Consider the following 25356-nt stretch of genomic DNA (forward strand, 5'->3'; position numbering starts at 1 on the left):
GGAGGAAAGGGGACTATGGACTGGGAGTATGTTGGTCACTACAGTGAGTTACTCATTTCTTTTGCACGGTTGGGGCTGCAGATTGGCACTGCTAAAGGGCATCTTTTTGCTCTTTCCATCTTCAAAAGAACCCCGGAGCAGGGCACGTTTTTCCCGATTCCCTCAGTCACACAATTTCTATGTGGGTTGTCTAATCCATTTACCCTATGCCAGTTTGTTGTTCCGGTTAGGGTTTTGAAGTTAGTGTTACATTTTTTATGGGCGCTTTGTATGAGCCCCTCCGTTCGTCTTCATTAAAATTGCTCACCCTTAAGGTGATGTTCATGGTCGTCTTCACTTCCTCTAAACGTGAGCGTTGGCTCCATGCGTTATTGGTTAATCCTCCCCATTTGGTTTTCTCCAAAGAAAAGGTGACATTGAGAGTGAGACTTTCCTTCCGAAGGTGGTCTGTTTGCCATCCCTCTCAAACGATCTATCTTCCTGTCATTTTTCCTCCACCTCATCCTTCAGAGGCAGAGGACCTGTGCCATAAACTGCACCCAGTGCGGGCTCTCAATTACTAGGTCTTTTGGATGAATTTGACCAAGAAACATTACCATCTTCTTGTTGATTATGCTGGGGTCCATACTAGCAGGGCTGTGACCAAACGGAACATGTCAATGTGCATTGACTTCTGCTTTTCAGAATTCTATTTTCTGGCTGGTAAGGATGTACCTGAAGGTTTCAAGGCTCACTCCACCAGAGGGCCAGCTGCCGCCTCAGCTCTTAACATTTTCCAGGCGGCTACATGGATTCTCTGCACAGTTTGCACAACATTCTCAATCGGGACAGGATGCTCATTTTGGTAGAGCTGCCCTTCATAGTTTTCTGGTTTAGGTGGTGTCCTAGATGAGGAATCCATTGGAAGAACAACTTTCTTACCTTCTGATAATGTTCTTTCGAGGGGATTGGGTTCTCCGACGTATTCCATATCTATGACAGGTAATGTCCACAGCTGTGCTGCTTCGGAAAATCTTTGGCGTCTGCGTCCTGCGTCGATGACGTTGATGCGCCGTCCCCGAGGACCTCCTCCGACGGCCGACGTCACCCGATGTGATAAGTAGGACGCAGGACGCCCATAGCCTCAGTTCTGTTTTTTCCACGAACGTGTTCGCTTCGTGAATCTCGGTACGCCTCGACTCGTTGGAGTTACTGTTTTCTTTCTCGGTTCGTTGAATCTGTCCGGTTTGTTTGTGGCAATGTCTTTCTCATCTTCGACCCCGTGTCCGGGCTTCAAGAACTGCAGGGACTGTGGGTCCAAGATGTTGGTCACAGACTCGCACGACGCCTGCCTCTGGTGCCTCGGGGAGGCCCACGATACGGATGACTGTGTCGACTGCCAGTCGCTCACTGCAAAGGCCATGCGAGAATGCAAGAAGAAACTGTAGGTAGGTCGGGTGTCTAAGCCCCGGAAGTCGAGGTCTGCGGGGCTTTCGACCGATGACTCGAGGGGTGACTCTCCGCGTCGTCGTCGGAAGTCCGGTGGGTCTGCTTCCAGGAGTCAGTCTCGCCACTCCTCCGCCTCTTCTAGGCATTCCAGGAAGCGCCGGCATAGGTCGCCTTCCCCGTCCTCTTCCGAGGACTCCGCCCGTCGGCGGGTCGCTTATCCCTCCATGCAAGCGACACCGGAGGAATGGGCTTCCTTCGGGAAGCAGATGCTAGCGATTCTGGAATCGCAGGGCACCGGTCCGTCTGCGCCTCCGAGTGGGGTCGGTCGGCACTGTTCGAGAGACACCGCCCGTACGCCTTCGGGCTCGGGTGGTCGGCACGGTCCCGCTCGGACAAGGGTAGCCGTTCTCGCCATGCCCGTTCCAGGTCCCGGTCCTTGACGCGCTCGAGACCGCGTGATCCTGTGCCGTCGGCGCCCAGGCTGTCGAGAGACACGCTCGAAGCTCCGGCTTCGAGGACTGTCGACGCCGCCGATGCTGGAGGCGTTGCAGCTGACGTCGACGCCGATTCGCTCGACGCCGATTCGCTCGACGCCGACTCGGTCGGCGCCCTCGACGCCTTTTCTGTCGATGCCGACTCGTTCGGTGCCCTCGACGCCTTTCGAGGCGGTGGTGTCCGAGGGGCCCCGTGGCACGGGGTTTGCCCCTAAAAAGGCTATGGCTAAGGTCCGGCACTGCTTTGGTCCACAGAGGTCTTCCTCACCCCGCCTGGAGTACATTTCAGAGGGTGATGAAGGCTCTGATGGCGGTCTGGTTCCGGTTACGGTTCCGGATGAACTTATCTCGGGCCATAGTCAGTTTGATGACCTGAGGCAGTCACTGCATGATGCCAGTGGATTGGACACCTCTCCGGAGGTGGAGTTTTGTCAGCCGGAGCCTGGCACTCATGCCGATTCGTCATATTGGCGCCTTATGTCTCGTGTTACCGAGTACTTGGGTTGGTCGGCTCCCCCAGGGGGGAGTTCGTTCAGGATGATCTCACGGACATCCTTGATCTCGGTCCACCCACTGACCCGGTTTTGCCTTTTCATATGGCTTTGCAGAGAAGGGTGGCGGCGGCTTGGACTGCTCCGGAGAGTCTCCCGGCAGTGGGCAAGTCTTTGTCGCGAAAATACCGTCCAGCCAGTAGCGACCCCTGCCCCGGCAAAGCAGGCGTAGTATCCTACCATGCCTCCAGATAGGGACGATAAACGTTTTGACGGCTGGGCGAAGAAAGTGTTTTCTTCTGGGGGTATGGCGCTTCAGGCGGCCAACTCCATTTGTGCCTTGTCTCGTTTCACACACACACTCTGTGGAACTGTGTTGCATTAGCGGCTGATCATATTCCCGAAGGGGACGAACAGGATGGTTTCCTTGGTAAGGTTCAGGATGACAAGGATGCCATGTGTGAAGCCGTTCAGTCGGGTTTGGACTTGGCGGATTGTGTCAGCCGGTCCATGGCGGCGAACACCGTAATGCGCAGGTTTGCGTGGTTGAGGAAGTCTGGGTTCGCTCCTCCTGTGCAGTCCCGGCTCCTCAACATACCCTTTGACGGTGAACACCTTTTTGGCAGCAAGGCTGACGAGAGCCTTGAGAGGTTGCAGACCTCCAAAGCTGCAGCGAAATCGTTGGGCGCTGCAGTTCGCCAACCTCCGCCTTTTTGTCCTAGGGGACAGCAATGGAGGGGAGGTTCCTTTCGCTATTACTCGTCCTTCAGTAAAGCAAGAGGAGCTAGCAGTCAAAGAGGCCATCATAAGAGTGCCAGAGGTGGAAACAAAGGTACTCGAGGTGCCTAGGCCTCTCGGGCAGTTGCCTCTTTGCCCTCAGGCAACGCCGCAGCCGCTACCACTCAGTCATGAGGCCAGGTCCCATGGTTCGCAGGTTGGGAGAAGGCTGGCGCAGCATCTTGTAGAGTGGCAAGCCATTACTTCGGATGTGTGGGTTCTGGAGATCATAACCCACGGCTACTGTCTTCCTTTTCGGCAGAGGCCTCACGACTATCCACCAGGGAACCTCTCTTTGAAGAGTCCGGATCCGCTCCTTGCGCAGGAAATTCAAGCCCTGCTGGAGAAAGGCGCCATAGAACTGGTGCCTGTAGCGGAGCTGAACAAGGGATGGTATTCCCCATATTTTTTCGATTTCAAAGAAAGACGGGGGATTGAGACCCATCATGGACTTGCGCGGTTTGAACAAACTCCTCAGGAAGGACAAGTTCAAGATGGTGACTCTTTCTCAAGTCCTCCAGGCCCTTCAACTTCAGGACTGGTTGGTGTCTCTCGACCTCAAGGATGCTTACTTCCATGTGCCGATCCATCCCAAGCACAAGAAGTACCTGAGGTTCGCGGTTGGCGACTCGCACTTTCAGTTTCGGGTCCTGCCGTTCGGATTGACCTCCGCCCCGAGGGTTTTCACCAAGCTCATGGTGGTGGTGGCAGTGCATCTCAGGAAAGGGGGGATTCACGTCTACCCCTACCTGGACGATTGGTTGATCAGGGGGAGCTCTCCCGAGCAAGTCCTCGATCATCTGTCTGTCACCTGCCACTCCCTTCACAGGCTGGGCTTCTCCCTCAATTTAAAGAAGTCCCATTTGACACCAACGCAGCGGCTCCAGTACATCGGAGCAGTGCTCGACACGTCCCTGGGGCAGTGTTTTCCTCCTCAGGTGAGGGCTCTTCACATTCAGCAGATGGTGCACAAGTTTGTTTGCCCAGACTCTCCCAGCGTCCGAGTTCTTGAGACTGCTCGGCCTCATGGCATCCTGCATTCTTCTGGTGCCAGAGGCTCGTCTGTGGATGAGATCTTTGCAGTGGGCACTCAAGCTTCAGTGGTCTCAGTCCTCCGGCAGGCTGACGGACCCTGTTCAGGTGCTGCCCTCGGTAGCCCGGGACCTTCTGTGGTGGGCCGTCGAGGGCAATCTGATGAAGGGTGCCCCATTTTGGTTGCCCTGGCCAGATGTGACGATCGTGACGGACGGATGGGGAGCTCATGCCAACGAGCTGACAGTCAGCGGTCATTGGTCTCCGTTGGAGTCCAGACTCCATATCAATCTGTTGGAGCTGAGGGCCATCAGGCTAGCCCTGAAGGCTTTTCTGCCGACTGTGCGCGGCAAGAGTGTCCTGATTCTGACGGACAACACAGTGGCCATGCACTACCTCAGCAAAAAGGGGGCGGCAGGGTCACTTCCGCTGTGCAGGGAGGCGATGCAGCTCGAGTTCTGGGGCATCCAGCAGGAAGTTTTGATCTCGGCAGTTCATCTGGCCGGAGACGACAACGAGACGGCGGACGCTCCGAGCAGGCAGAGCACGATCTCTCACGAGTGGGAGCTGGCTCAGGAGATTCTCCTGGAGATCTTTGCCCTTTGGGGGACCCCTCAAGTGGATCTCTTCGCCTCCATTGTCAACTGGAAGTGCGAAAGGTTTTGCTCGCGGGAATTCCCTCCAAAAGGAGCCTTAGGAGACGCGTTTGTGGTGGAGTGGTCATTCTCACTGGTGTACGCGTTTCCTTCAGTCCCCGTCATCCCGCAAGTGTTGCGGAGGTTACAGAGGTTCGGTTCCCGGATGATCCTCATTGCTCCGGCGTGGGCCCGGAGGACGTGGTACCCTGACCTTCTAGACTTGTCCATCTGCCCTCCACGTCGTCTTCCCTACCGGGACGATCTGCTCTCACGTGAGGGAGGTCAGGTTCTCCATCCAGAGGTCAGATCCCTCACTCTTCACGCTTGGCTTCTGAAAGGTTGAGGTATAAGGATTGGGACCTCCCTGAAGACGTGATGGAGGTGTTGCTCTCGGCCAGGCGGCCGGCAACTAAGTCTCTGTACCGTTGCCGTTGGAGAAAGTTCTGCAACTGGTGCAGAGTTCAGAATGTGGATCCTTTTGAATGCGACATTCCCATGGTTTTGTCTTTTTTGCTTTCTTTGGCCCACAGGGGCTTGCAAGTGGGGACCATTAAAGGTTACCTGGAGGCGCTGTCCATATTTAAGCGCTCGTCTGAAGAGTGTTCCTATTTTAGGATTCCTTTAATTTCGCAGTTTTTGAAAGGGCTCACTAATGTGTTCCCTCCGTCACCTTTATTGGTGCCAGGTTGGGATTTGAACCTTGTTCTTAAGTTTGTTATGGGGGCTCCGTTTGAGCCTTTACATTCTTGCCCTTTGAGGCTGTTAACTCTGAAAACTGTGTTTTTAGTTGCGGTTACTTCTGCTCGCAGAGTGAGTGGGTTACAGGCACTTTCAGTTAAGCCACCCTTCACTGTATTTCACAAGGACAGGGTTGTCCTTAGAGTTCCTCCTCCACATCCTGGTAAGGAAGAGGAGAGGCTCCATAGGCTTAATCCTAGGAGAGCGTTGAGCTTTTATATCTCGCGCATGTCCCGGGTCAGAGTGGACGATCAACTTTTCATTGGTTACGCTGGAAAGCGTTTGGGACAAGCTGTGACGAAACAGACTTTGTCTCGTTGGATTATTTTAGCTATCTCCCGAGTGTTACCGCTTGTCGGGTAAGGACCCTCCGGCTGGCTTGCGGGCCCATTCTACCAGAGGAGTGGCTGCGTCTACTGCCCTGCAGAGGGGAGTTCCTATTCGTCACATCTGTGATGCAGCCACCTGGGCTTCACTACATACTTTTGTACGTCACTATTCCCTCGATTCCATCAGGGGGCAAGATCTGGCCTTTGGCAAGGCAGTTTCTATTCCGCAATTTGATTGGGCATGCTAAATTTGTATTCTATATTCTTTCCCACCTCCTTGCTTGGTACTGCTTTGGGAGTCTGTCATAGATATGGAATACGTCGGAGGACCCAATCCCCTCGAAGAACAAGTTACTTTCTTACCTGGTAACGTTCTTTCGATGGGATGGTCTGACGACGTATTCCATATCGCTCCCTCCCTGCCTTCCCCGCTGCAGAATTTCTTTTGCGATTGCAGCTTGCGTTCCGCAAGGCCTTGTGTGTCTGACTGGCAGAAAACTGGTGGCACACGTTCTGGGAAAAAACTATAACTGAGGCTATGGGCGTCGTGCGTCCTACTTATCACATCGGGTGACGTCAGCCGTCGGAGGAGGTCCTCGGGGACGGCGCATCGACGTCATCGACGCAGACGCCAAAGATTTTCCGAAGCAGCACAGCTGTGTACATTACCTGTCATAGATATGGAATACGTCGTCGGACCATCCCATCGAAAGAACGTTTCCAGGTAAGAAAGTAACTTGTTCTTCTGACGGATGTTCAACCTACAGATTCCTAATCGTCCTCCCTACCTAACCCTCTTGGCGGATAGCTAGTACACCTAGTTCTGTGGTCCCTCAGCGTCAGAATGCTAGGGCAAAAAGGTGGAACTAAGGTCATGGGCCCTCAATAAATACTGGCCCCAACAGTATCCGAGCCGCGCTGCACCCCTTGGCAAAAGAAAAGTTACTGACGAGCAGCTGCACTGGGAAATGGATATCATAGATGAGGAATCCATGGGAGCATCATCCATCAGAAATAACATTACTTAGAAGTAAGTAATTTGTTCTTCTCTCGTCAATGGGTTTTCAATACCATGTGACATATGCTGGGATACTGCTTATGGTGACATCTTATATTTCCTACATAACCACCGGAATCGAAAGGGATTCATTTTTTCTTTTATTAGCTTTTGCCATGCTTAATTGTTTCTGTTCTTAATCTTGCATCGTGGATTGTTCCTGTAAATTGTGTTAGCTCCCCAGTGGGGGGGACGGGATGTCTGGGGGAGGTGGGGAGAGAGAGTCAGGGGGCCTCACAGCCAGTCAGGAAGTTCATAACGGAGGGTTTACCTCATGATAAAACCTCAGAAGCATGTAGACTGCCATCTTCCGAGCCGGGCTGCAGGTAAGTGCTCCTCCATGCTCACAACCCCATCTAGAAAAAGCATTCCACGTTAATACCAATAAACTGGTCTGGTAATGCCCGGGGCATTACCTGACCCAGGAATGACCCCGCCCTTCTGGGTTTATTGCTTAAATAATCTGAGGCAGCTGTTCATCCACACTCTTAGAAGTTCCCCTTAGAGATTATTCTTGATGTTATTGGGACTCTTTGCTCACAATATGAAATCCACTGCAATTGTTTTCCGAAATACACTGCTTTCACACCGGTTATTAACCACTTTCACCTTTTGTTGGTGATCAATTTAGATGGGAATATTATTTTTTATCATTAACAACGCCTCCCTCCCTAGACAGTCTTTTGGTAACAGCTGTGAAGTAGATTTCTAGCAGGCAGGAAGTGTAGTGGTTGAAGCTTTACCTGAAAAGGTCACCTTGTTTGTGAGTCAATGGATATTGGTTATGTGCTGATTTTTTTAAAATTGTTTTTGTCTTTTGTAACCCTGTTTTTTACTTTTTTCTATTGTCAGCAAGAAGTTAAATCCTTAACTGAGGAAAACAAATGTTTTAAGGAACAGCTGGACTCCTCAAACAGTACTGTTGCTATCTTAACAAAGGAGAAAAGTAATCTACAACAGGAAGTGGCGGAGTCTAAAAAAGAACAGGATGACCTTTTGGTACTTCTTGCTGACCAAGATCAGAAAATATTTTCATTGAAGAGCAAGCTCAAAGAATTGGGAGAACCTGTAAGACAAATATTTATGTATTTTCATTAGTCATATTTGAATATGCTTGACAGTATAACTGAAAGGACACCTCACATCTGGAAAGTGTTTACATTTTAAAGGGCCCTTCCTTGGGCCTACACATGAGGACTAAACTTAAGTGTATATTGATCCTGACGTTAAGGATCCCTAATGCTAGGGTGCATGCATGTCTCACTTAATTAACGTGTTTCAATAAGTAGCAGCCAGAAGCAGTGCCGTTCTCTCAAAGTATTGTATGACCAGGCATCGTACTGTGCTAGTTCACGGCAGCATACAATTGTTGCAAATACTGAACTTCAGGTGCAGAAATGCTAACAATTTTTTTGAATTCTTCACATGACATTATTTAAGGTGAGACCTTTCATCGGTTTCACATACTCGGTTGTTAGCTACACTTCTCAAAAACTGCCACTTATCAGTGAGGCACTACTATCATTAAGAGTTAGTGTTCCTGACAAGGTTTTAGATGTAGGCTCATTAAGGATTTTTGTTTAACCCAAATGGTTGAAATATAAGTGAAAAAACACTGGTCGAAGACAAGAGATACAGATTAGGCCTTTCGCCCTCAACAGGGCATGTTTCAAAAAACATCTATGTGTTGGAAAATGTAGAGCCTTAAAGAAAATGAAAGGGGATCATACATGGTGGTATGTTTCAATTGTTTCATTTCTTCATTGTTAAGTGCATCTGCACCACCGAAGAAGGGAAAGGAACAGAATTCTTGAGGTTCCTCTTTGTAGGGGGTAAGGGAAGTGAGAGTGAAATATGAAGATTAAATTTGGAAATGTTCACCCACCCTTAAAAGCTAGTTCCCAAGTCCTCAATACTATTGGGAAACAAGGGTATGAATAATAATGTTTGCTACTGTAAATATTGGAATAAAGTACCTTTTCTATAAACCACTCGCATGTCTGAAGTTAACCAACTAAGGTAAAGATACTGTCCCTGATGGCCATCAGAACACCCAGGGTTCAGAGGATGGTTCAAGAGCGTTTATTTTGTACACCTGAAATCATTCAGAATCTTGACAATATGTAACTGAAATATGGCACATTAAAGGCCGCCCTCCCCGTCCCTTTTGGGCTTCCCACCTCCATAGCGTTGGCTTTCCTGTATTCAAGGTTGGCAACTAGAGGTCGGTAACACCTATTACCAATATCTCGGTCTATGGTGATGGCCCAAAGGTCTTTGCCTTCTCTACCTTACTCCGGGGCTCCTCTAGGGGAGCCGACCCCTGACACTCATCCAATTAGTATTGCAATGGCGTCAGGCTTCTTCTCCAACTGCCAAGTTCCTTTCACTCTTGGCTTTCACGCCCTTGTGTTCCTGTCTCTGGTGTTCTTTCTCTTTACGTCCTCCCATCCTTACTCTGCTCCCTCTTACACCCTCTCTCGCATTCTCTCCTCTGTCTCTCAGATGGTCACACAATCTCCTAGCTTCTCTTTTGCGCTCTTCTCTCTACTCTCCCACAGCCCAACCTTCTACTCTCCTCCCTTTCTCTCCCCTCCATGCTCTCTTCTACTGCCCACACTCCTCTCCCATACTGATTTATCTTACACTCCCTCAGGCACTCCTCTTGCTCTCACTTGCTTATTCTTTTATTCTCTAACACCGCTCACCTTCCAGCAACCATTAGCACTCTCTTATAATCCTCTACACCTCTCTCTCTCTCTCTCTCTCTCTCTCTCTCTCTCTCAGAACCAACACCTCAATTGTAAAAATATCCAAAACAGTCTTCTCAAACCTCTGCTGCACCATCCTTTCTCTGCCTGGTCTCTCGGTCTGCATCCAACCCATCTGATTACTCCCACCGTTGTTATACCCCAACTTCCTTTGGTGGTCTTATTCCCCTCCCATTTGCTCTTTTGCTCATCTGGGGCCAATCTGATCTTTTAGTGCATTGTGGTCTCCCGCAGATTCCTCATCTTGATAAATATCTCACCCAGCATAAGCTGCTCAGAAAATGTTTTGACCAGGGGCATAGTGCGGCTCAGCGTTGTTCCTCATCATGCTTTGTCCACGCCATTCCCCCACTTTGGCTGTGATGTTGGCGGTCCATATATCACGTCACTACGCCCCCACACCTCAGTTCTTTTTTTCCAAAAGCTGTGGCTATGACTGAAATGTTTTTTGTATTTGTGACACAGACATGTCGGTCCTTAAACCATTTCGGGTTTAAGCACTGCAGGGACTGCAGCTCAAAGGTGTTCATCACAGACCCACACATTTGTGAGTGGTGTCTTGGGGCCGGACACAACATTGAGCAGTGTGGGTCATGTCAGCACATGTACCCGAAGGATCACAGGGTACGATCGGTGAATTTCACGCTGCAGTGCTCCCTTCAAAGTCTCTGGCTCGATTGGCCACCAGACCCTCAGGTCCCTATATTAAAGGACCCATGCCCAAGAAGGAGGACAGGCATTGGGAGAGGGCTAAGACGAGCTATCATTCACAGAGTGAGGGACACCATTCGATCTCCCACAAGAAATAGAAGAGGCGTTGATATGTGAGAGAGAGAGAGAGAGAGAGAGAGAGAGAGAGAGAGAGAGAGAGAGACTGACTTTAATTATTTCATAAATCCACGGCGGGTATGGCTCTGGCCTCGGTGCCACAAGTGATTGTCACCAATTGGTCCCGGATTGCTGCAACGGATCTTACGTGGTCAGGCTCGACCTCAATGCTCTAAAACCAGACCACAGCGCTGGTGGCCCTTGAGGCGTCGGCATCTGGAGGCCCCATCAGGTGGTTCCATCTACATCTATGATGGATTTGTCTTTCCTACCAGAATCGAGAGCAGAGTTCTTTGAGTCGATGAGGACCATCTTTGACGAGGATGGGGACATCCAGTCCTCTTTGAAATGGATCCAGTGGGAGTAGGAGACAAGTGTGGACCTCTTCACAGACTAGGCTGATCTCCAGGCCTTTGCACAAGGAAAGTAGGCTCAGCACCTCGCCTGGCCTAGATATACAGCAAGCAGCTCCCTACACTTGGTGCTCCCGCCAAACCCATGCAGTCCTATGACCTAACTAATATCCTTGGTAAGGGTCCTCATTTAGAAAGGGCGTTTTCGAGGGGATTGGGTCCTCCGACGTATTCCAAATCTATGACGGTAATCGCCACAGCTGTGCTGCTTCGGAAACTTTTCGGCGTCTGTGTTTCGCGTCGATGGGCCGTCCTCGAGAACCTCCTCTGACGGCCGACGTCATCCGATGTGATAAGTAGGACACACGATGCCAGTAGCCTCAGTTCCGTAAGAAGTGCAGGGACTGTGGGTCCAAGATGTCGGTCACGGACTCGCACGACGCCTGCCTCTGGTGCCTCGGGGAGGCCCATGACATGGATGACTGTGTCGACTGCCAGTTGCTCATGTCGAAAGCCTTGCGGGAGCACAAGAAGTTATCGGTAGGTAAGGTGTCCAAGCCCCGGAAGTCGAGGTCTGCGGGGCTTTCGACGGACGACTCGAGGGGCGACTCTCCGCGTTGTCGGAAGTCCAGTGGATCTCGGTCCCGGAGTCGGTCTCGCCACTCCTCTGCCTCTTTGAGGCACTCCCGGAAGCGCCGTCATCGGTTGCCTTCCCCGTCCTCATCCGAGGACTCCGCCCATCGGCGGGTCGCTTACCCCAACAAGCATGCGACACCGGAGGAATGGGCTTCCTTCGGGAAGAAAATGTTGGCGACTCTCGAATCGCAGGGCACTGGTCCGTCCGCGCCTCAGAGTGGGCTCGGTTGTGATCAGCCGAGAGACGCCGCTCGCACGCATTCGGGCTCGGGTGGTCGTCACGATTTGCGGGAAAGGTCCCGCTCGGTCAAGGGGAATCGTTCTCGGCAGCCGCGGTCCAGGTCCTCGACACGCTCGAGACCGCGTGAACCTGTGAAGTCTTCGAGGAAGACATAGATGCCTGTGGCGCCGAGGTCTGCGACGGACTCTCTCGAGGCTCTGCCTCCGAGGAAGCCGTCGGTGCCCAGGATGTCGAGGGACACGCTCGTGGCTCCTCCCTCGAGGCCTGTGTCAACGCCGTCGATGCTGTCGGAGCCGCATCTGTTGTCGACGCCAATTCTCTCGACGTTGGCGCTGATTCACTCGACACCTTTCGGGGCTGTGTCGACGGTGGTACCCCGTGGCTCGGGGGAACCACCTAGCAAGGCTCTGGCCAAGGTCAAGCATGGCTTTGGTTCCAGTTCTGTGCCTTCTTACCGTCATCTGGAATTCATTTCAGAGGTGGATGAGGGCTCTGATGATGGCATGGTGCCTGACACGGTGCCTGACGAGATTCTCTCGGGCCATAGCCAGTTTGAGGACCCGAGGCAGTCCCTGCATGATGCTAGTGGGCTGGACAGCTCTCCGGAGGTGGAATTTTGTAGGCCAGAGCCTGGCACTCATGCTGATTCTTCGTACCGGCGACTTATGTCACGGGTCACCGAGTACTTAGGATGGTCTGCTCCCCAGGGGAGTTTGTTCAGGATGACCTTACGGATATCCTCGACATTGGTCCACCAACTGACCCGGTACTGCCATGCCATATGGCTCTGCAAAGAAGGGTGGCAGCGGCTTGGACTGCTCCGGAGAGTCTCCTGGCAGTGTGGAAGTCTTTGCCCTGAAAATACCGCCCAGCCAGTAGTGACCCCTGCTACTTGTCCAAGCACCCTACTCCGGAGAGTTTGGTGGTGCAGGCGGCTACGGCCCCGGCAAAGGAGGCGTCGTACCCTACCATCCCTCCTGATAGGGACGACAAGCGTTTTGACGGCTGGGCGAAGAAAGTGTTTTCTGCAGGGGCTATGGCGCTTCAGGCGGCCAACTCCATTTGTGCCTTGTCTCGTTTCACGCACACTCTGTGGAACTGTTTCCTTGGCGGCTGAACATATATTCCCGAAGGGAATGAATGGGATGGTTTCCTTGCCATGGTTCAGGGTGGCAAGGATGCTATGTGTGAGGCCGTTCAGTCGGGTTTGGACATGGCAGATCGCGTCAGCCGGTCCATGGCGGCGAGCACCGTGATACGCAGGTTTGCGTGGTTGCGGAAGTCGGGGTTTGCTCTGATGTGCAGGCCCGGCTCCTCAACATGCCCTTTGAGGGGGAACAGCAAGGCTGACGAGAGCCTTAAGAGGTTGCAGACCTCCAAAGCTGCAGCGAAGTCGTTGGGCGCTGCAGTTCGACAACCTCTGCTTTTTCGTCCTAGGGGACAGCAATGGAGGCGAGGTTCCTTTCGTTATTACTCATCCTTTGGTAAAGCGAGAGGAGCTGCCAGTCAAAAAGGCCACCGTAGGAGTGCCAGAGGTGGAAAACAGGGTACTCGAGGTGCCAAGGCCGCTCGCTCGGGCTGTTGCCTCTTTGCCCTCAGGCAACGCTGCAGCCGCTTCAGCTCAGTCATGAGGCCATGTCCCATGGTTCGCCAGTTGGGGGATGGCTGGTGCAGCATCTTGCAGAGTGGCGCCCCATTACTTCAGATGTGTGGGTTCTGGAGCTCATAACCCACGGCTACTGTTTTCCTTTCCGGAGGAGGCCTCAAGACAATCCACCGGGGAATCTCTCTTTGAAGAGTCCGGATCCGCTCCTTGCGCAGGAAATTCAATCCCTGCTGGAGCAAGGCGCCATAGAACTGGTGCCTGTAGCGGAGAGGAACGAGGGATGGTATTCCCCTTATTTTTTATTTCCCAGAAAGACGGGGGATTGAGACCCATCATGGACTTGCGCGGTTTGAACAAACTCCTCAGGAAGGACAAGTTCAAGATGGTTACTCTTTCTCAAGTCCTCCAGGCCTTTCAACTTCAGGACTGGTTGGTGTCTCTCGACCTCAAGGACACTTATTTTCATGTGCCGATCCATCCGAAGCACAAGAAGTACCTGAGGTTTGCGGTTGGCGACTCGCACTTTGTTTCGGGTCCTGCTGTTCGGATTGACCTCCGCCCGAGGGTCTTCACCAAGCTCAAGGTAGTGGTGGCAGCGCACCTCAGGAAAGGGGGGATTCACATCTACCCCTACCTGGACGATTGGTTGATCAGGGCGCGCTCTCCTGAGCAAGTCCTGGATCATCTGTCAGTCACCTGCCACTCCCTCCACAAGCTGGGATTCTCCCTCCACTTGAAGTCCCATTTGACGCCAACTCAGAGGCTCCTGTACATCGGAGCAGTGCTCGACACGTCCCTGGGGCAGTGTTTTCCTCCCCAGGTTAGGGCTCATCACATTCAGCAGATGGTGCACAAGTTTCAACTTGCCCAGAATCTCCCAGCGTCTGAGTTCTTGAGACTGCTCGGCCTCATGGCATCCTGCATTCTTCTGGTGCCAGAGGCCAGGTTGCGGATGAGATCTTTGCAATGGGCACTCAAGCTCCAGTGGTCTGTCCTCCGGCAGGATGTCGGACCCTGTTCAGGTGCCGTCTTCGGTCGCCCAGGACCTTCTGTGGTGGGCCGACAAAGGCAATCTGATGAGGGGGGCTCCATTTTGGCTGCCCTGGCCGGAGGTGACGATCGTGACAGACGCATCCCTCACGGGATGGGGAGCTCATGCCAACGAGTTGACAGTCAACGGTAGTTGGTCTCTGTCGGAGTCCAGACTCCATATGCCCTGAAGGCTTGTCTGCCAACTGTGTGAGGAAAGAATGTCCTGATCCTGACGGACAACACGGTGGCCATGCACTACCTCAACAAAAAGGGGGGGGGGGGCAGGGTCACTTCCTCTGTGCAGGGAGGCGATGCAGCTCTGGTTCTGGGCACTCCAGCAGGAAGTTTCGATCTCAGCAGTTCATCTGGCAGGAGACGAAAACGAGACGGCGGATGCTCTGAGCAGGCAGAGCGTGATCTCTCACGAGTGGGAGTTGGCTCAGGAGATTCTTCTGGAGATCTTGGCCCTTTGGGGAACCCCTCAAGTGGATCTCTTCGCCTCCAGTGTGGACCGGAAGTGTAAGAGGTTCTGCTCGCAGGAATTTCCTCCAAACGGAGCCTTAGGAGACACGTTCGTGGTGGAGTGGTCATTCGCACTGCTGTACGCGTTTCCTCCAGTCCCCGTCATCCCGCAAGTACTGCAGAGGTTACGGAGGTTCGGTTCCCGGATGATCCTCATTGCTCCGGCGTGGGCCCGGAGGACGTGGTACCCAGACCTTCTCGACTTGTCCATCTGCCCTCCGTGTCATCTTCCCTACCGAGACAATCTGCTCTCACGGGAGGGGGGGGTCAGGTTCTCCATCCAGAGGTCAGGTCCCTCAACCTTCACGCTTGGTTTCTGAAAGGTTGAGGTATAAGGATTGGGACCTCCCTGAAGACGTGATATAGGTGTTGCTTTCAGCCAGAAGGCCCGCAACAAAGTCCCTGTACTGTTGCCGTTGGAGGAAGTTCTGCGACTGGTGCAGGATTAAGAATGTCGATCCTTTTCCATGTGAAATTCCCATTGTTCTGTCTTTTTTGTTTTCTTTGGCCCACAGGGGCCTTAAAGTGGGTACCATTAAAGGTTACCTGTCGGCGCTGTCCATATTTAAGCGCTCGTCTGAAGAGTGTTCCTATTTTAAAATTCCTTTAATTTCTCAGTTTCTGAAAGGGCTCACTAATGTGTTCTCTCCGTCACCTTTCCAGGTGCCCGGTTGGGATTTGAACCTTGTTCTCAAGTTTCTGATGGGTGCTCCGTTTGAGCCTTTGCATTCATGCCCTTTGAGACTGTTAACTCTGAAAACGGTATTTTTAGTTGCGGTCACTTCCGCTCGCAGAGTGAGTGAGTTACAGGCACTTTCAGTTAAGCCACCCTTCACTGTGTTTCATAAGGACAGGGTTGTCCTTAGCGTTCGTCCTTCTTTTCTTCCGAAGGTAGTGTCGGAATTTCATTTAGGCCAGAAGGTTTTTCTTCCGGCATTTTAATTCCCTCCACATCCTGGAAAGGAAGAGGAGAGACTCCATAGGCTTGATCCTAGTAGAGCGTTAAGCTTTTATATTTCACGCATGTCCCGGGTCAGAGTGGACGATCAGCTCTTTATTGGTTACGCTGGAAAGCGTTTGGGACAGGCTGTGACGAAACAGACTTTGTCTCGCTGGATTATTTTGGCTATCTCCGAGTGTTACCGCTTGGCGGGTAAGGACCCACCGGTCGGCTTACGGGCCCATTCTACCCGGGGTATGACTGCCTCTACTGCCCTACAGACGGGTGTTCCTATTCGCAACATCTGTAATGCAGCCACCTGGGCTTCGGTACATACTTTTGTACGTCACTATTCCCTCGATTCCATCCGGGGGCAGGATCTGGCCTCTGGCAAGATGGTCCTTTACTCCGCAATTTGATTGGGCATGCTAAATTTCTGTTTTCTAAATTCTTTTCCCACCTCCTTGCATTGGTACTGCTTTGGGAGTCTGTCATAGATATGGAATACGTCGGAGGACCCAATCCCCTCGAAGAACAAGTTACTCTCTTACATGGTAACGTTCTTTCGATGGGATGGTCCAACGTATTCCATATCGCTCCCTCCCTACCTTCCCCGCTACAGAATTTCTTATGCGATTGCAGCTTACGTTTCCGCAACGCTTTGTGTGTCAGACTGGCAGAAGACTGGTGGCACACGTTCTGGGGAAAAAACTACAACTGAGGCTACGGGCGTTGTGCGTCCTACTTATCACATCGGATGACGTCGGCCGTCGGAGGAGGTCCTCGAGGACGGCGCATCGACGTCATGGACGCAGGACGCAGATGCCGAAAATGTTCTGAAGCAGCACAGCTGTAGTGATTACTGTCATAGATATGGAACACGTCGTCGGACCATCCCATCGAAAGAACGTTACCAGGTAAGAGAGTAACTTATTCTTCCCTTCCAACGCAACTATATCTGATCACATTGTGTGTTCGACATCTGCAGTTGATACCGAGATGACGAAGAAATACATGCCGGCCTGGGGTGACTTGCGCTTTTTATCTGCCCACCCTACCTCTAAGGGGCTTGTGGTCCAGGCTGCCACGATTAGTTCAAGGTCTGAATCGTCCACCTCAAACTTGCTACGTACAAAGGGAGTCAAAAAAGGACGCTCTATCCAAGAAGATATTTGCGTCTGGGAGTATGGCGCTAAAGGCAATTCATGCCAGTTGTGCTTTTGTCAAATAATCGCATGCATTCTGGAGGGCGATAATGAAGGCGGCAGAGTAACGTACAGCGGGAAAGGTGATTAATTGATTTTTTGACATTGTCAATGATGGGAAGGAAGTGGCATGTGAAGCCCTCCAGGCGGGTCTCAATGCTGCTGACTGCATTGGCTGTGCTATGGGAACATCTACGGTGCCCAGGAGGACAGTATACCTCCACAGTTCGTAGCTCTTCCTGAATGTGCAAGCTAAGTTGCTTGTTATGACCTTTGATGGTGAGCACGTCTTCAGACTGAAGGCCAATGAATACCTGGAACAGTTCAAGGAATCGAAAAACTCGCTGCAAAGCAATCTTTCCCCTTTGTTTCTAGAGGTAGAGGTTACAGACACCATGTTCCTTAAGGAAAGAAGGCTCAACTGCTGCAGGACAAACAGGGCATGGCAGGGTCAGAGGGGATCTCTTAGAGCCAGTCGTCTTCGCCTGGAGTGTCAGTGGCGGCGGCACCACTGCTAAGCGGCTTTGAGTTCTCCCCAAGTGTTTCCCTGGTTGGAGGAGGGTTTCTGAGCACTGCGACAGGTGGAAGGAGATAACCTATTATGCCTTGTCCTTGCAGCTGGTCAGATAGGGATAGTCAGTCAATATGTTTATTTGGATTCCAATTCCATCAAATACATAAATAAGATAACACAATTAATTGCAATCAATAAAATCCCTTCCCTTACTGAAATTCAACACAGCATGTTATATATCAAATTACAGTGCATACAATATCATGACTTAAAAGATCCAATACTGAAAGCATAGGATAAAATACAAGAGGACATTCGCAACAGCAGCCATCTGGATGACAATGACTAGTAATCGCAAGACCCCAACTCTACGTACAAATAGAACAATACTACTATCCACATTGGCTCCTTCGCCGAACAACCCCTTCCTAAAGTGCATAGCTCTTTAAAAAAAAGAAAATCATGCCCACACAGTTAAAACAGAGTCAGCACTCAAAAGAAACAGGATAGCAGGCCTATGGAAGTGGATATTAGCCTCCCTTAGTACTGGCAGTAAGGTTGATCGTCTAATACCACTTTAACCCGGGCAAAAGAGTAGTAGGTGGACCAAGTCCTCTTTTACACACTGGACACCCGACCGAATGGACACCCCACTGAATCCAGGGAACCACATCATTTAGCTGCATTTCCCCTAAGGAGAGAAGGCAATTAAACCTTGCACGTCTGATTAGCCAGCGATCTTTCCTGGTGGTGCCCCAAATTAGATGGGGCTGTATCGCGTTTGCCCGGCTAATCACCACACGCTCTCTATCTGAATTAGTCACGTGCTCCATAAAGGTTCTTTTCATTGCAAACACTTTCCACAAAATGCATTTGAAGCATCTCAACTGGATTTTGGTCAGAAGTGCATCTGGGGGGGACCCTTATATTGCCCTCAACCAGGGCTTTGTCAATATAATCGAGCCATGGGATTCTTCTCCAATTATCACTAGACATTAAAGACCTAATTATAAAGTGGCAAAGTGTTGCACTTCATTAGCCCATATTCTGACCCAGAAAATTATAGGGGCCAGCGCCCACTGGTCCTCCCAAAATTCCATACCTAATTCTCTATGGATAGAGATACAGGGAGAGGAATTCGGGAGCCCCATTAGCCTTGTAAAGAACAGGTTCTCCTTCACTTTTAACTCATTAGCTTTTTGAAAACCCCATAGTGGAGCACCATTCATAGTAACAGCCTTTCTTTGTGCCGAATAGATTTTAACCACAGCGTCTAATGGTTGGCCCTCACATCGAGACAGAAAACAGGATATTTCCCCTACTTGTTAGGTTAGTTTACCTGATTGTTTTTTTAAGTGCGCCTTCCCTGTGAGAGATTTAGAGAATCTGATCCCAAGGTAATCAAAGTCCTTCACCCTTGGGATAATTTCTCCATTACATAACATAGGCCACATTTTCGCTGACCGGTTTCTGCCTATACAAGCCATTACAGCCAATTTCTTGGTGTTGATCTTGAGCCCCAAGTTTCCCATGAAGGTCTCATACGCATTAATAAGAATCTGTAATGCTCTGGGGGTCCTGGCAAGCAACACAGTATCATCCGCATATGCTAGCACAGGAAAGGCCCTGCCGCCCAAAACCAAATCAGCCTTTGTTTCAATCAGATCCTTTAGGAGCCCGTTAATATACATGCAGAAACAGATCAAAGCCAAAACACACCCCTGAGGGACACCACAGCCAACCTTAAAACAACCTGTGCTGTGCCCCCCCCCCGGGCCACTGTGACCATAGGCCTCATTATCTGTATGTATTTCCACCAAAACCTTTAGGATATCCCCCGGGCAACCCATGAACCAGAGCACGGCCCATCATTTAGACCCATCTACTTTGTCAAAGGCCGGGCTGGGGTCCATGAACACATGGTACACCTCCTCACCCTTACAGAAAACTGAATTTGCCACCAGTAGGTACACATTGAGGCTCTGCTCCATAGTACCCACCCCAGGGTAAAAACCAAACTGTACATCGGACAGAACCGACTCCTCAGCGAGCCAAGCCTCTATTAACCTCAGCAAAACCCTCCCAAAGATCTTAAAAGATGTGTCCAGGAACGAAATCGGTCTATATGATATAAGGCTTGCTGAATCCCCTTCTTAAAAATAGGGAAAATAAATGGCCTTTTTCCATGAGGAAGGGTAACAGCCCGTCTCCATACAGGCATTAAACACTACAGTTAGTAGCAGGCCCACCGACCAAGGGGATCCTGAAATAAGTTCAAATGAATCACATCAGGACCAGGTGCACGATTACAGGCTTGCTGGCTAATTGCTCTGGACATATCCTCCAGCTTAAACTTCAGACGAGAGTGACTCTGGCCCGGTCTGTCCACTTGATTCCCTCCACTAAAGTTCCCGAAATGCTTCTGATCATTACGTTTGGAAGCGTCCAGAACTCCACCCCCCCCAGGCTTCTCCTTCAATCTCTAGTTTCCTTTTCTTAAACTCCCCCTGATATTTAGCTGTGGTGTGAGCAATCTCACTCCTACTGCAAACTGGAGCCTTGAGGGCCTTCAGCACCTTTACAATCCTCATCAAACCACCCTGTGATTGGGGCCTTCCCATTCCTTCTTACTGAGTGCTGTAAAACATTTGGAGAAACCTCCCTACAGTTCCACATATTTATCCACAATCCACCTAGGGATTGAGGTGCCATCCAGAATACTGAGAATTAGGGCTACATTCTCTGATATAGTGGATATATGCAAATTGTTTAAATAAAGGTAGCAGGCGCTCCTCTCCAGAAAGAACATGGCATGATAACCTGTTCTGAGATGAGAGTTTGCAGCACACGCTTTTTGCTCACTGTACCTTTCACAGATGGGAAATATCCATTTGCATATCAGTCTTTGTCCTGCCCACATGGACACTGATGAGGCCCAACAAGGCTGAAACACGTGTATAGGGTTGCTGTCGGTACTCTTGTTCAGAGAGGAATTGCTATAGCCTTTCGGTGCTGGACTGCCCATGTGGGCGGGACAAAGACTGATATGCAAATGGATATTTCCCATCTGTGAAAGGTACAGTGAGCACAAAGGCGTGTGCTGCAAACTCTCATCTCAGAACAGGTTATCATGCCATGTTCTTTCTGGAGAGGAGCGCCTGTTACCTTTTTTGATATATGCAAATTGGCTTCCCTGATCTTCTCCCATTTAATTCTTCTGGTACAGGGAGCCAACACCTTTACCGGGCACACTGAAATATCTTGTGGACCCCCAACAGCCCCTTCACTGTCAAATGGATAGGATGATGATGATCACTATTGACATCCGGCAGTACTTTAAAACCCACAGCCACATCCCAAAGGTCCAGTGAGATACAAAAATAATCGATTTGTCGACGAGCCTAGATGGTTATTAAAGGTCAGATGGCCTGGAATGTCTGGTGCTTAGCAGCCATTAACCGTGCAAACCCCCATTCTGTAAGCCATAAACTCATTTGAAGACCCTTAGCACAGCCACTGACATCCCTCATATGCGGCTGTGGAATTTGTAACATCTGGTCCTCTAATGGATCTAATAAATCTTTGGGCAAACCAACACCCATTTTGAGATTGAAATACCCTCCCCAAATATAGTGTTCGTTCCTATTCTTTCTGTTGGCCAAAAGATCATCAATATACACCTTCACCCTTGATAGCCTGTCAACCTCTGCTTTATGAGGGCTGTTATACAAATTTATAATTAAAAGCGGATCCCCCTTTACAGGGGAAATGCGGATCACCTGTAGATAGTCCATATTGGTTTCCAACACCCTGACACTGCAATCAAGAGTTATCTTAATTAGAATTGTCATACCCTCGTAGCATCTTCCTCTTGCATTTTTCTTTGCGGGGATCCCATATGATAGGAAACCATCCAACAGCGGGATCTCCAGTGTCCAGGTTTCCTGCAAGAGGATAACTTCATGGGCTTTTAGGAACTCAACAATGTCTGCTCTTTCAAACTTTCCCCTTGACCCGGCGATACTCCGAAAATACCATATTAGGGGCCCTGCCTCCCACACAGAGCTCTGTCCCCCGCTGCTCCTCCCTTTCCCTTGATCCTCTTGGTCAACCATTCGGGCTAGGACACCCGTGTGTCAATCCAAATCTTCGCAGGAGGTCAAAACCTCATACCGGTTGGCTATCTCTGGCCCACTAGTAGGTTCCTTTTCCCTCCTATGGCTCAACACAACCCAATTTGGTATTGTCCTCCAGCCTTCATCATTACTGCGGCCAAAAAGTGGATACCGGACCCTGCCCCCTAGCTTTGTTCTGCACTGCATCCCCACACCCCCCCCAAACACACACACACACATTTCCACACTGGCCCTTCCCCAGGACGACCTGATTCTCCACACCCAAATAAACGTAGTCCAGGGAAACCAGACTACTGTAGAGTCTGCTTCCATTAGGTTTGAGACCTGTAGAGAGATTGGAGCTGATCAGATAACTGACCACCATTGGCTCTGAGAATGACACGACCACACAGTCCCGTGCCAGATGTTTGGGCTTTTGGCCAATCCATCCTACCCTTCTTGCCATAAGAATGATGCCTGGGTCGACTTTTGGCCCTATGAGGTTAGAATTTATCCAGTGCGTTGCTTTATTCATTAGGGAAATGGTTGACTCAAAGCCGCCCTCCGTAAGCCCTGGAAAGCCTGTTATTACCCCTACAAAAGGGGCTGCTGCCGGAGGCAGATTCAGGGTGGTTTGATCCAGCACCCCTGCGCATAGTGTAGCCCCAGGAGCTCCCACCCCACACCTGGGGCTTAGCTCATTCCAAATCCCCCTCCGTGTGATGCTGTTTGCCAAAGCCCTTTTTGACTTGGGTGTGCTCTCCTTCGCACCAGCAGCACGCACTACCTGCCGGACCACTTCCCTGTCCTCCCTGTACTCACCATTGCTCACTATGGGTGCCTCCCTCTCCAAATCCCTCACACTAATGATGAGTCCAATGACCTTTGCAAAAGGTTACTTATGTTTCGGGGGGTCTCTACTTGACTTTACAGGTTTAGCACGTTTAGGTTTTTTAGCGCCAATCTCACCTTGTCCCCTGCTTTCCTTTTCCCCATAGTAAGGGATTATAGTGATGATGTGCAAAGTTGCAAAATGAGACAATGGAGAAAAAATAAAACAGGTTAAAACAGCAGCACACATTTGTTAGAAGAATAATAAAAGTCCTAAAGATCTTTAAAAAAAAATAGGAATCCTAAAAACACCTAGGATCTAAAATGTATAACCTACACATAAAACAAATGTTCATAGGGAAGGGTTAAAAAGATAAAATATTTGTAACCTGGAGATCCTATCTTTACAGCGCTGAGGGTAAAAAAACTGCTGACAGGTTCAAGAAGGGCCCTATCTGAAACTCGCCGAAAATATTTCCCAATGCGTCGGAGAGGAACACCTCTCAACCCCCATGGTACAGGTAACGATCTACACTGTTACTTTTAAATTCGAAACATTATCAGCGGGGAGAGGAACCCCTTGCAGCCCCCACAGAAAAAGACTGTAGCAAGTAGCAGCTGTCAATCTGCACTGTTTAAACGGTGTCTGGCGAAAATAATAAACTTTTTCAGCGGGGGAGAGGGAAGACCTTTGTTAGGGAGGATTCTCATTCAGTGGTTAATTTCCCTTACCTAGTGAGTCCCCCAGCAGCTTTGCTGGATTTCTGGAGTTATTGTTTCCACTTGGTAAGAGTGTGAGCTTTTCCCCCACTCTTACCCATGTTTTGCCATGTGTATTTCATCTGTTTTTGTGATTGTGGGCTCTGGAGTACACCACTTCAGTAGCCCTCTTCTTTTGTGTGTTACACAGCACCTTCAGTGCAGTGACACAGGGTTGTCTTTTAGACTCCCCACCAACTCCATTTCTGGGGCTGACTACTGTCCCTCAGAAAAGGGTAAAGTTGCCATTAACTTAACATAGTCATTTAACCACAGATCCAGTACCCCCATTTTACATGGAGTATTGGAAAGGGTTAATTCTTAGCCCTTTTTATCTGTACCTCCTAGAGCTTTGTTTTTCTCTTTTATCATTTAGACTTGGCTGGTGGCAGTGGTATCTACCCTAACTTTTCTACCGCGTTTATACTATATAAACGTGGTACTGTTTTTGGCTATTATATTAGCCTCGAACATAAACCCGCTTGACCAAATACTCTTTCTTTTGGCTCCGGTCAGGTTTATTCGCCATTTCTTTTTGTTAAAGTCCTTCTTGTGTTTTACTTTGCGCGGCTAACCAGGTTTGCCTTCTTTGTTCACTATCTTTTGGTGGGCTTCTGCCAAGAAGCCCTCCTCTAGGCGCCTGGGTGTCTAGGTGGGCTGAATGTAAGGAGGGGGGGTGTAGTCGCCCCCTGCACAGGGTATCCTAGGAAACCCAAGTCACACTTTGCCATGATTGGCTGAGGTGGTTGTCCGGGCTGGACAACCCCCCTGCTGCGTGATTGAGAGCCAGGCTGTGTGAATGGGGGATTTTTGCATAAAAGGCAGGACTCTTGGACTGGAAGTCAGAGTCGCCACTGGAACTACAAGGAACCGAAGAGAAGCAGAGAAGAAGACGGCTGCTGCAACTATCCCGTCCCTGTGAAGCCTTGCTGCAGTCCTGAGCTATCTACCCTTCGACGACCAGAGAAGATCCAGTCCAGAGTCTTCTTCCCTTGAGCTTGGTGGGGTCAACCAGCTCATCTCCCACAGCCAGAGGATCCTCTTCGTGGTTGAAATCGCTGCACACTGCTGTAGTGGTCCGGATAGCCATCTGATGAGCCTCTCCTGTTTTAAAGTAGCACACCTTTTATTCACCGTCGCTGCTACTGGCTTCATCCCTGCGTAGTGCAGACCCCGCCCGACGTCCTCCTTCTCGTGACCACAACCAAAGCACCAGGAACCGTGGGTCTGCAGGAAACTACCAGGAACAACTGCCGTGGCGCACCAGCTTCTTCCTTGAATAAGGTACTGTGTTCTGCTTCGAGGAGCTAGGGTGAATCCCTTTACTCCTCCTCCAAAGCTTGCCCTTGTCTTCCCTCCTTCTTATAACTTTTGCTTCCTCTGTTGACAATATCCAAGTACTCCTGGCAACGTTGATTCTCCAGCATGGGGGTCTGGCATGGATTCACATGCTCATGAATATTCCCCGTCGTCAGGCCGGGAATCCTCGATATAGAAAAAATCAGTATCAGTTTAGTTTCTGATCTGTATTTCTTAGTAGTAACCAATCACTGGTCTCTGGGTCATACTGTCCCCAGCTAAGCCCCGCCTCTGGCAGCCCTCCTCAGATTTTTACCGCACGTTCAAGTGTTGGGAGTACTCGTGCTGTAGCTCTCGAGCTTTTGCTGCGTTTTTGCGCTTTTTCAGGAGATTTTTCTAATTTTTCAGTTAAATAGAGCCTCAAGCTCCACCGTTTCTACATCCGATCAACGGGGATCCGTTTCAGAGTTTTCTACGCCCCTCAAGGGTGAAGATTTCGTCAAGTTACGCTTTTGGAGGATTCCAGAAGTTCCGAGGTCTACCCCGGACATGTCCCAGGAGAAAGGAAGCTCGACACCCGGGAAGCCAGCTTCAGAATGTTTTCAAGGAGGACGAGCATTCGTTATGCCTCTGTCTCCATGAGGAAAAGACACATACGGAGAAGGACTGTGCGTTTTGTGGGAACATGTCGGAGCGGACCATGAAGGATTGCCACCTCCG

At 50.3% G+C, this 25356-nt stretch overlaps 1 protein-coding gene across 2 annotated transcripts in view; it reads left to right on the forward strand.

The window, feature by feature from the left end:
* Positions 1 to 25356, forward strand: part of USO1 (USO1 vesicle transport factor) — a 1608467-nt gene that overhangs the window by 1496500 nt on the left and 86611 nt on the right. For both annotated transcript variants that reach the window (XM_069630579.1, XM_069630578.1), the window contains one exon: positions 7837 to 8052. In XM_069630579.1, coding sequence (XP_069486680.1) covers positions 7837 to 8052 — 216 coding nt within the window. The remainder of the gene's footprint in view (positions 1 to 7836; positions 8053 to 25356) is intronic.

The sequence above is a fragment of the Ambystoma mexicanum genome, chromosome 6q (assembly GCF_040938575.1).
Source record: "Ambystoma mexicanum isolate Mex_15411 chromosome 6q, UKY_AmexF1_1, whole genome shotgun sequence".
In the NCBI taxonomy this organism is placed as follows: Eukaryota; Metazoa; Chordata; class Amphibia; order Caudata; family Ambystomatidae; genus Ambystoma; species Ambystoma mexicanum.